A 12,521-nucleotide genomic window follows, 5' to 3' on the forward strand; every position below is an offset into this window, starting at 1 on the left:
CATGGCTTAGGAATTCCTGAAAGCTTGTTTCTCCAGAGACAGCGATCGAAAGATGCTGCACAGCAACCAAGCTGGCAAGAATCATATATAAACAACATAATCAAAACATGGACAACAACAACAAAAAAGCTTTGTCATATTATTCTACTGGTGGAGAAGAGATTCTGAAAGAGCATAACCCCAGGGGGTTCCAGTCTTGGTTCCTTCAGTAGAGCCCATTTGCCAAGTCTTCAAAAGCATGTATTCTCCTACAAGCCCGGTGGAAATGTGGGAAAGAGAAAAGTTATGAAATATACTAAACCAAACATTTACAAAATATTAGAAAACAAAGGAAGGGCACTTCTATTCTCTTGTTTTGGTTAAAAAGAAAGAAAAAGAGCCTGTCCCTTTTTGAAGTTTCTCTTAAAATAAGATGAACAACCTAAATTACCAATGTTTCTCCCCCATTATCTGCCATGGCAAATCCTGGTAAGCCAAAAACAATTAGATGAACAAAAAAATTCAAATGAAAAATGTGTGCCAAACATACTGCAATCAAACAATTCAGTAGTTGAAACAATGTGAGAGACCCCAAATTTTCCAAGAGAAATAAGACAGAAAATAAAAAGAGTGCATAAACTTTGCTTGCTTTACTTCTACTGTGAAAGAAGCAATACTTGGTGACTTTTTTTCATTTCATCAGCTCTATGTTTACATTACTCTCAATTATCATTTTCTCTTGCTGATGTGCCTATCTACTTTCTCCTGTCTAAAATTGACACTCAATATGTTTTTATCAATGCATAAAACATTTGAATAGCAAATCAAATATCACAAGACCTTTCCTCAGTTGGCATTTTTTTTTTTTTTTTAGTTTTTGGCAGACACAACATCTTTGTTTGTATGTGGTGCTGAGGATCGAACCCGGGCCGCACGCACGCCAGGTGAGCGCGCTACCACTTGAGCCACATCCCCAGACCTCTCAGTTGGTATTATATGACTTTGTCTGACATTTGTTTCAGGTTGAAAGAAAATGAGATTGACAACAGGAAGTTCAAAATAACTCAAGACTGTCATGTCCTCATTTTTTTAATATTTATTTTTTGTTGTAGTTGGACACAATAGCTTTATTTTACTTATTTATTTTCACATGGTGTTGAGGATAGAACCCAGGGCCTTGCACTTGCTAAGCGAGCTCTCTATTGCTGAACCCACAACCCCAGCCACTGTCATATTGACCTCACTGTTGATGCTGGCATTGCAAATCTCTGGCATTTAATGTTGAAGAAACATAATTTCTAAAAGAAGCCTAATTAAAATTACTCTCTTTACTTTAGGGGGCTCTCATTAGTACCATGATCTCCAGAGACATTTTAATCCTGCTTTCTTTGTTTTTTAAATCAAGAATGAAGTTAGAGGTTCCAAAATTTCCAGTAATATCTAGAAATAGAATGTATTTGGAATGGAGAAAATGGGATACTATTTACACAGACCATGTTTAAAAATTCAAAATATTAATTAAAATCAATTATCCAGTTTTTTTGTGTGTATGTATGTCAATAAAAAAGTACTACTGAAGTTAGTAGTGGCTATTTCTCAAGAAAGACATTTAAAACTTTCCTTAGAAAGTTCAGTTGAGCACATGTTGCATGATCAAATAAGAATTTTTAAACCTAGAAAAGATAATGTAATAAAGGCACAGTACCCCTTATATATTACCTAAATAATGAAACATTTGACAATTTGTGTCCAATAAATTTATTTCTCAATTAATAAATGTAAATGTAGAGACAGAGTAAAATATAGCACAGTCATATTAAAAATAAATATATATATATATATATATATATATATAGGTATGATTGAATAATAGAAAGTGAGTAATACACACACACAAAGTCCCCAGTGCTTCATATTAAAATGCAAAAAAAATTATTTCAAAAAACATATGCAAACATTTGTGCTTCCCTTCTGATTCATACTTTATTGTTTTCCAGATACATTTTATCAGTAAAATCTGCCTTAAACCACCCATTGGAAATGAAAAATAGAACATCAGTAACAGACTTCATCCTCCTGGGTCTAAAAGATGATCCAGAGCTACAGGTTGTGACTTTCTTCTTTATATTTCTCACCTATGTGCTGAGTGTTACTGGAAATCTAACAATTATCACCTTTACCCTGCTGGATTCCCACCTGAAGACCCACATGTATTTCTTCCTCAGAAATTTCCCTTCCTAGAAATTTCATTTACTTCTGTCTGTAACCCTAGGTTTTTGATCAGCATCCTAACTGGGGACAAGTCGATTTCCTACAATGCTTGTGCAGCTCAACTATTTTTCTTTATCTTCCTGGGCTCAACAGAATTTTTCCTCCTGGCATCTATGTCCTATGATCGCTACGTGGCTATCTGCAAGCCTCTACATTACACAACCATCATGAGTAACAAGATCTGTTACCAGCTCATCATCATCTCTTGGCTGGCTGGTTTCTTGGTCATTTTTCCACCACTGACCATGGGCTTGCAGTTAGATTTCTGTGATTCCAATGTCATTGACCACTTCACCTGTAACTCTTCTCCTTTGCTGCAAATCTCTTGCACAGACACCAGTTCTCTAAGAGCTCTTGAGTTTTGTTTTAGCTTTGTACACTCTCCTGACCACAATGACTCTAATAATTCTCTGCTATGCTTACATCCTCAGAACAATTCTAAGAATTCCCTCATCTCAACAAAGAACAAAGGCCTTCTCAACCTGTTCCTCACACATGATTGTTGTTTCCATCTCATATGGAAGCTGCATCTTCATGCATATGAAAATACCCCAGACCTGAAAACTTTCATTACTTTCTGAGTTTGACTATTTTCAGGATGTGGATGGAGCCAAGGCATTATTTGTCATTCTATGACTGGCTTTTATCTTAGTATGTCTTCCAAGTCCAAGTATGTTGCTTCATATGGAAAAATCTCATTATTAATTAGGACTGAATAATATCCTAATGTGTATATATATAAAACACGTTTTCTTTGTTTACTATTCTGTAGATGGATATTTAAAGGATTGCTTTCATGTCCTCGGTATTGTGAATAACGATGTAGTATATATAAGTATTTGAAAATCTCTCGAAGATCCTGGTTTCAATTCTTTTGGGTACATATAAAAAAATTTTTGGATTTCTATATCATGTGGTAGTTCTATTTGTGATTGTTTTGAGGAACAATTGTACTGTTCTCTGTATTGGAGGTGCCATTTTTACATCCCCATCAACAGTGTTCATGAGTCTCAATTTCTTCTCTTTTGGCCAACACTTGTTACTTTTAGTTTGGAGGATTGTTGTATACTTTTATTTATATAATAGCCATCATAATAGGTGTGATGCTTCACTGTGGTTTTAACTTACACTTCACTGATAATAATTGATGTTGATAACCTTATACATTTGTAACTCATGTTTGGGAAAATAACTATTCAGGTCTTTTTCTAATTTTTTTCAATTGTATTAGTTGTTTTTTCTGTCAAGTCTCTGGAGTTCCTTATATTTTGGATATTAATCCTTTACCATGATCATGTTTTATAATGTCATAATTTTTTTTTCTATTCCATGGGATGCCTTTTCATTCTGTTGTTTTCTTAGCTGTGTAGAAGCTTCTCAATTTGATGTGCTGCCACTTGTCTATTTTGGGGTTTTTCACCTGAAGTTTTGGTGTCATTGCTAATACTAATGTCTGAAGCTTTCCACATGTATTTCTTCCTAGGAGTTTTACTGTCTCAGATGTGTGTTTGTATGTGTGTGTGTGTGTGTGTTGTCACAGATCTTATGTTTAGTCTTTAGTCTTTTTCTAGTTCATTTTTGTGTCTAATGTAAGATAAGGCTCCAGTTTCATTCTTTTGCATGAGAATATATCATTTTTGAAACTCTATCTATTGTATGAACTGTCCTTTCCTATTGTGAATTCTTAGAACCTTATAAAGATCAATTTTCTGTATATGCATGAGATTTTTACTGAGCTCTGTATTCTGCTCAATTAGTTTTTCATGCCTCTCTCTATATAAATGCCATACTGTTTAATTATTGTAGCTTTGTTATATATTTAGAAATCAGCAAGTGTTACACGTACAGCTAGCTCCATTCTTTTTCTCAGGACTGATTTGGCTATTCAAACTCTTAAGGCATTCCATTAGAATTTTAGACATTTTTTTTTCTTTCAGTAAAAGATTGCTGTTGAAATCTTGATACAGATTGCATTGAATGTGTAGATAACTTTGTGTAAAGAACAATTGAACAAAATTAAAACTTTCAATCCAAAAACAAGAAATCCTTTTATTGATTTTTGTCCTTTATATATTTCCTCAGTGTTTTAGAGTTTTTACTATGGAAGTCTTTTCTCTAAGTTTATTTTAAGTATTTTATTCCCTGTTATTGCAAATACAATGTTTTCTTACTATTTTTCAAATATATGTTGTTAGTGTGGAGATGCAGCTAACTTTTGTATGTTGATTTGGTATCTTGCAACTTTACTTGTTCATTGGTTCTTACAGTGTGTTTCTATATATGTTAGTGTGTATTTTTCAATGTTTTTCTCATAGAAAACATGTCATCAATACAGAAAGATAATATGATTTCTTTTCCAGTTGAATGCCTTTCATTTCTTATTTTTATAATTGCTCTAGCTATAACCTTCAGTTCCATATTGAATAAAAAACGTGGTGAATATGGGAATATTTGTCTTGAATTTGATCTTTAAGGATCAAGTTTTTCATCACTGAATATGATGTTTGTGGTGGGCTTGTTATACACTGTCTTATTACCTTGGGATTAATTCCTTCTAAAGTGTTTTGAGAATTTTTAATCATGAAATAGTAATTTATCCCCAGAATGCTCAACATGGGAAAAATCAATTTATTAGATAAACCACATTAACAAAATGAAGGATAAAATCACATGACCATCTCAATAGATACAGAAAAAAGTATCAAAATTCAATACTATTTTATTATAAAAATACAATTCCGTATTTTTTATTCCTTATAGAAAGGCAAGAGATTCATCATCATTGATTTAAATTAAAGGGTTATGTTTAGTCTTTGGATAGTATTGATTCACAATCCTTTGAATAGGTGCAAGTCTCTGAATTATCTCTTTGATCCAAGAGGATCAGTTATATGTTTCATAGCAACAGTGTGCTGCTTAAATGTATGAGTGCTGGAATTAGGTTGCCTGACTTTGTACGCTGACCTTGTCATTTACAACCTTGACACTTTGAACAAACCATTACCTTCTCTGGAATTCAGATTTGTTCATTTGTTGTAAAAGAGTAAAAAGAATTGTATTCAATGCATAGGTTACTTTGTTCTGATTTTATGTAGGGAGATATCTTAAATACTGCAAGTAAATAAGTTCTCAGTAATGTTAACAATTATCATTGTATTTGGTCCATCTCAGTGTAGCACTGGTCCCAGTAGACTATGGGATCAAAGCACTATAGACTGAAACCTCTAAAACCAAGCCACTTTATTCTGACCAACACTGAATTTATGCTGATCAACACAAGCTGCAGAATTGGGGCAAACCTACACATGGATCACCCTCTAGTGCTGAAACAATGAACATATCAATAACAAGAGTGCAGTACACCTGGACTTAGGACACTATCTAGTGTTGGAATGGCAGAAATGACTAAAGACTCAGAAAATAAGCACTTAAAATTCCTAGAAAGAAAGGCCTAAACAAAGACATATTATGAAGATTGGAATAAACACTCAGTTTTTCAATAATGTTGAACAGCAATAAACATCAAGAACTTTCGAGAAAATACTAATTGTCACAACAAGGTACAGGAAGCCAACAAGATAGTAACCAATATAGATACATTCTTATTTTGTTCATATATATATATATATATATATATATATATATATATATAGAGAGAGAGAGAGAGAGAGAGAGAGAGAGAGAGTTTAGGTGGACACAATACCTTTATTTTATATATTTTTATGTGGTGCTGAGAATTGAACTCAGTGCCGCACATATCCAGGTGACACCCTCTACCACTGAAGAGGAGAGCAAGTACAGGATGCTTCTTGGCAATCACAGCCATAGCCCAGAGCCCAGCATCTTGAACTCCTGCACACAATAAAAACAACCAACAGACATGACATGACACCTCCTGTCAGTCAGTCACAGGCTCCTGAGCCAACAAACCAGAATCAGCTGGTGGGAGATCCATAGCAACTTAGGGAGTGTCTCCTGTGACCCAGCTCCTCTGAATGGGTCCAAAACCAAGAATGATGGAGATCTTCTAAATGTTCCAAATCCTAATAAAATCCAAGCCATTTTCAATGATAATTTTCTTCATGTTGCTGTGTTTACTATAAATAACACTAACTTCAACTTAATCATATATATTAACACATATTACTCTCTGTATGGAGTGTTAGTTGTTACCCTAATAACTGACATTGTACCTTCAGTACATTTCCATGTATTTTTTCTAATCATTTAAAGCATTAATTAGAATTGTTCTATGCTTTCCCACCCCTGGTTTATTCTTGCTCCTCTTACTCCTAGTCTCCCTCCAACATTATCTACTATTATCTATTATATTACTGCATCAATACCACCCCATCTGTATTTTTCTTCTTTTCAACTTGGTGTGTATTATTCTTTCCCACTTTTTTCTCTTTTTTTTTCTCTCATTTGCCCAGTCTTTCTCTTTTCCCCTTTCAGCCCCTGTATAATGCTTTAGAAAATTTTCTACATTTAAAAACGTAATGTAAAATCAGCATTATGTAAAAATGCAGTGAAAACAATGTTTACAGCACCACAATTAACAATAACAAGCTGTGGAACCAACCTGGGTACCCTTCAAAAGATGAATGGGTAATGAAAATTTGGTAAACATATACATTGGCGTATTACTCAGGCATAAAGAAGAATGAAAAGATTCCATTGCTGATCAGTGGAAGCTCAATAGAGACAATCATGCTAAGTGAAATAAGCCAGACCCTGAAAGTCAAAGGTCAAATGCTTTCTCTGATATGTAGAAACCAGTCCAAAATAAGGGGAAAAAGAAAAAGCAAAGAAAATGAGGGGTTCCATCCCAAAAGAAGAAAGATCAATCAATTAGAAGAAGGAATTGAGGAAGAGAGAGGAAGAACAGGTAAGGGAAGAACAGTGGGACAAACTGACCTATTTTTCTTATGAATGTAGGGGAATGTACCAGAGTGAATCTCACCATTATGCATATCCACAAGACAATAATTTATAAGCAAAAACTATAAGTAAAGGCAGAAAACTCAGTAGAGGAAAGGGAACAGGGGAAGTGAGGAGAAGACAGAAAGGGGTTATAGTGGGGATTTAATTAGAGCAAATTATATTCCATGCTTTCATACATGACAAAGTGAATCTTAGTGTTATGAATAACAAAGGGAATCCAATTAAAAAACACAAGATACCTTTTTTTTTTGGTTAGAAAAATTCTGTCCTTCATTGACCATTCTCTGAAAATAAGACAGTCAGCCTAAGTCACCAGGATTTCTCCCCCACTTCCATAGATTCATCTGCCATAGCACATCCAGGTAGATACAACACAATTATAAGGACAAAAACAATTCAAATTCAGCATATATATCATACATACTGTACTCAAAGAATTCAGCATCTGAAATGATGAACCAGACCCTATAGAAAAATCACACATAAGAAAATGAAATCAGAATATAAACTAAGCTTCCTTGGTTTCTAATGTGAAAGGAACAATATTTTTTTATTTTTTATTTGTTATTTGTTATTTTGGATACATATATCAGTAGAGTATATTTTGCATTATTTATGCAAACATGGAGTACAGAAGTAAATGAGGGCTGGGGCTGGGGCTAAGAGGGTGGAGCATGTGTGAGGCACTGGGATTGATCCTCAGTACTACATAAAAATAAATAAATAAAAATATAACTAAAAAAATTAAAGAAGAGAAGTAAATGATATATGAGGAATTTTTTCAGATACATATTTCATGAGTTTTAAGTTTATATTGTACTCTCAATTTTTATTGTAACTTGCTGATGTGATTATGTACTAACTTTATCTTTCCTGAAATATATATGAATATTCTTCCTATCAAAAAATAAGAATGTAAATGGCACAGTTAATATGTTATATTTTGGATATGGAGTGTCCCTCTAAAACTCCTGAATCAATTACAGACATAATCAGAGATAAAGTGATGAGCTTATGAGAATAGTGAACTAACCAAGCCATCTTAAAAAATTAATGTATTAACTATGTACTTACTATATAAATGTGAGGGATATGGTTGGAGAAAGTGAATCACTAGAGGCATGAATTTTGGAGTTTATGTTTTGTCCTCAGTGTCTAGAGATGATAGATAGATAGATGGTAGATAGATAGATAGATCTATTGATCTTCTTGTTTGCCATGAGGTTATTAGCTTCCCTCCCCCTTCTGCCATGATGCTTCATCTCACCTCAGACCCACTGCAATGGAATCAACCATCCATGGTCTGAACCTATGAAACAGTCATCCAAAATAAATATCCTATCCTCTAATTGTTCTTGTTGGGTGTTTTCGTCAGAGCAATGAAATCATAACTAACAATATTCTATGGCCACTCCTCTTTCTATTTCCTGCTTTTTTACATGTTCCCATGAAGTGGTATAATATTACTTTTGCAAGTATTTGTTTCAGGTTGAAAGAAAATAATATTAACAATATGAAGTCCAAGGTAAGACAAAACTGTCATTTCTTCCTTGTTGGGGTTAGAATTGTACATTTTTCTGTTATTTAATATTGAGGAAAAAAATACAATTTCTAAAAGTGCCTAATTAAAATTACTCAGCTTTTCTTTAGGGTGCTGTCATCAGTACCATGCTCTCCAGAGACAGTTTAATTCTTCCCTGCAACAAGAATTCCCTGTGTGTGTTTGGAGGAGGGAAAAAAAGCAGATAAAACTAGTTTGTTTATTTAAGAAAGAATATTTATAAAACCAAGTTTTCTAACTGGAAGGTGAGCAAAGCAATAAAAAAAATATAGTTACTGAGAGCCAAGTAAAATGTATTTTAGGTTTCTTAGCACCTAGGGTCAGGACTTTGTTCTTTTTAAAGAAATTTGGGTCACAAGATTTGTCTTGGATCATACAACCTTGGAATATTGCTTTACTATTAATCATCTCAACAATTTTTATTTCATATGCATAATAGCTTACCTCTTTTCCATTGTTATTGCTCCCTGATTCTCATTCATGAAATGAAACCTCTCTTGATTATTTTCAGTTGATTCACAAACAAAATATACACCTTTATCAAGTCTATTTATCTGTAAGTATTTCCCCCAAACACCTAAAGAATTCCATTGTTTTCTTTCCTGCTTTCTCACCTGCCCTTTCTCTTCCTCTCTCTCTCTTTATCACATCTTATTATTCCTTCCTTCCTTCCTTCCTTCCTTCCTTCCTTCCTTCCTTCCTTCTCTCTCTCTCTCTCTCTCTCTCTCTCTCTCTCTCTCTCTCTCTTTGTCTCTCTCTCTCTCCCTCCCTCCCTTCCTCCCTCCCTCCCTCCCTCTCTCTTTCTAATAGCTTTTCTGCATTCCATGAAAGCATGATCTCTGGCTCTGAAATCCTTTCCTGTAACCAGTTCTAAACTGTCAATTTTCTCCTGCCATCTCCAATTCCAAACTCATGCTTCTACTCCTAAAAAATAAGTTGATACCAGAAACACTTTTACTCAATAACAATTTTGAAAAGCTACCTGAGGAACTCACTTTCAGACTTAACATGAATTGATTACTTGGGAATGCCCTTAGAGCTTCTGCCACTGCCCAGAACACCAGATTTCTCAAGAGGTCACAAGCTTGTTCCCAGACTATAAACAGCAGAACTTCTTGGATTCTTTGCTTAGGTCTGGTTATAGGACCTTCTGCCAGTACTTGAGGCCATGTCCCAATCCCATTGGGGCCTCTGTGATGTTAGCAATGTTTTTAGTGGAGCATTCCTACAGCAGGTTCACTGTACATAGCAAACATCATTAGCCCAAATTCCACCAATAGTTACATAAGTTTGTCATTATGCAAAAAAATCAGAGGTAGGCACAGGTTGAGAAGTGAATATAAAGCTCTGAAAGAAAAGCATCAAACATTTTCACTCAAGGAAAAGTATCTTAGCATTTGGGATTCAGCATTAAACTGCTACCATGTGGGATTATCTCAATGTAAGTACATTTTTAAATTTCTTGCTTCATTTATTTTTTTCTCCTTTCTAATCATTGTATAACCTACATCACTTAACTTTGGCCCTCAGAAACTCATCTATGCAGTGATAAATTATTATTGAATTCAAAAGGAAACATTTTAATACATTGTAAAATTCTGAGTTTGCTTCTTATTTTTTTTAAAGAGAGAGAGAGGAGAGAGAGAGAGAGAATTTTTTAATATTTATTTTTCAGTTTTTGAAGGACAAAACATCTTTATTTTATTTTTATGTGCTGCTGAGGATCGAACCCAATGCCCCACACATGCCAGGCCTGCGCGTTACCACTTGAGTTACATCCCCAGCCCCCTGAGTTTGCTTCTTTAGAATTACGTAAATAATACTTTTCCTTTTCCTGATTCATTTGTGAAATTATTAATTCTCCATGCTAGTAAGAATGATACTGAGTATCATGGAAAATTAAGAAACACACTTCAAAAGTTTTCATGTTCAGAAATTCAGAACATGTGCTCATTGCAACAGTATTTTAACAACAAATATTTTATGTTTTAAGATTTTTTACTTAGTTTTTACACACGCATGGTCAGATATTTAAAGGAAAGCAGGGCACATTTGACAATATAATTTTCTTATGCAGATGCACTTATTAAACCTATGAAGAGACTAGCTTGATATTAAATGGATGGAGATGTATACTGACTGTAACAGACATAGATTATTTTGGTGTGGTTTATGTATACTTTCCAAATTTAGTACATCTTTTTTTTTTCAAATATCTGTTTGGTTGTGGATGAATTTGGGATTCAGCATTAAACTGCTACCATGTGGGATTATCTCAATGTAAGTACATTTTTAAATTTCAGTACCTTTATTTATTTGCAGTACCTTTATTTATTTATTTTTCTGTGGTGCTGATGATCCAACCCAGTGCTCTCCCACTCAGCTACAACCTCAGTCCCCAAAGTTGGTGTATTTTGATGGCTAATTTATTGTTTCTTTACAGGCCTTTTATTTTTTCTGATTCAGAAAAAGTGATCAAAAGTCTGTCTTAAGCTTATTAAAGAATTGGTTTTTATTTTCATCTTTAGACCTGGAAGAAAAGAACAATAGGAAATGAAAAATCATACATCTGCAACTGAGTTCATTCTTCTGGGATTAACAGATGACCCAAAGCTCAATATTTTCATTTTTCTCTTTCTACTTTTCACCTACATACTGAGCATTACTGGAAACTTAACAATTATCACCCTCACTCTGGTAGACTTGCACCTAAAAACACCCATGTATTTCTTCCTCAGGAATTTCTCTTTCCTAGAAATCTCATTCACCACAGTTACTATTCCTAGATACCTGGCCAGCATCATAACAGGGGATAAGACCATTTCCTACAATTCTTGCATGACCCAGGTGTTTTTCTTCATATTGCTTGGCGCAACAGAATTTTTCCTTTTGACTGCGATGTCCTATGACCGTTATGTGGCTATCTGCAAGCCTCTGCACTACACAACAATAATGAACAGCAGGGTCTGTGCCCTGCTTGTCCTTGGTTCTTGGCTGGCCGGCTTTCTCATCATCTTTCCACCTGGGCTTGTGGGACTACAACTGGATTTCTGTGACTCCAACATCATTGACCACTTCACCTGTGACACCTCTCCTTTGCAAATCCTGATCTCCTGCACAGACACGTCCTTACTAGAGCTCTTGGCGTTTTTCCTGGCCATATTAACTCTCATTACAACCTTAACATTAGTGATTCTGTCCTATGTGTTCATCATTAAGACAATTCTGAGGATCCCCTCTGCTGAGCAAAGGAAAAAGGCCTTTTCCACTTGCTCCTCACACATGATTGTTGTCTCCATTTCTTATGGAAGCTGCATTTTCATGTATGTCAAAACTTCAGCCAAAGAAGGAGAAGAGTTGACCAAGGGCATAGCCGTGCTCAATACCTCTGTTGCCCCAATGTTAAATCCTTTTATTTACTCCTTAAGGAACCACCAGGTAAAACAATCTTTTAAGAACTTGCTCAAAAAATGCTGGTCAAGTAAATTTTAATGATAAAGAAATGTAGTGCCTGAGTATAAATAGAACCTGATATCTAATGCAGTACTAGTATTCTTCCATTTGTCCATTGTCTTCCAAAATCAACTTCTTTTTCCAGAATGTTTTGTTCGTCAGGTTTCTCATTTTGATCTTCATTGGCACAGCCACCATTTTACATTAATGTGTGGTGAAAATCCTCAGCATGTGTTAATGTCACAAAAATGAGAATGAGAGAATGATATTTAGTATTAATGCTAGAATTTTAAGCGTCCTTGAAGAACTTTCT

General features: G+C 34.6%; 1 protein-coding gene and 1 pseudogene across 1 annotated transcript; both read left to right on the forward strand.

Annotated features, from left to right (window-relative positions):
• Positions 1–2,019: 2,019 nt before the first annotated feature.
• LOC124108220 (olfactory receptor 6C76-like) lies at positions 2,020–2,811 on the forward strand (annotated as a pseudogene).
• An 8,497-nt stretch (positions 2,812–11,308) lies between these two features.
• LOC124108221 (olfactory receptor 6C76-like) lies at positions 11,309–12,247 on the forward strand. Its single transcript, XM_046466616.1, has one exon. The coding sequence runs from the start codon at positions 11,309–11,311 to the stop codon at positions 12,245–12,247; it is 939 nt and encodes a 312-aa protein (XP_046322572.1).
• Positions 12,248–12,521: the final 274 nt, after the last annotated feature.

This window comes from Marmota monax, unplaced genomic scaffold (genome assembly GCF_021218885.2).
Source record: "Marmota monax isolate L192 unplaced genomic scaffold, Marmota_monax_Labrador192_F-V1.1 WCK01_AAM20220418_F8-fsc00151, whole genome shotgun sequence".
In the NCBI taxonomy this organism is placed as follows: Eukaryota; Metazoa; Chordata; class Mammalia; order Rodentia; family Sciuridae; genus Marmota; species Marmota monax.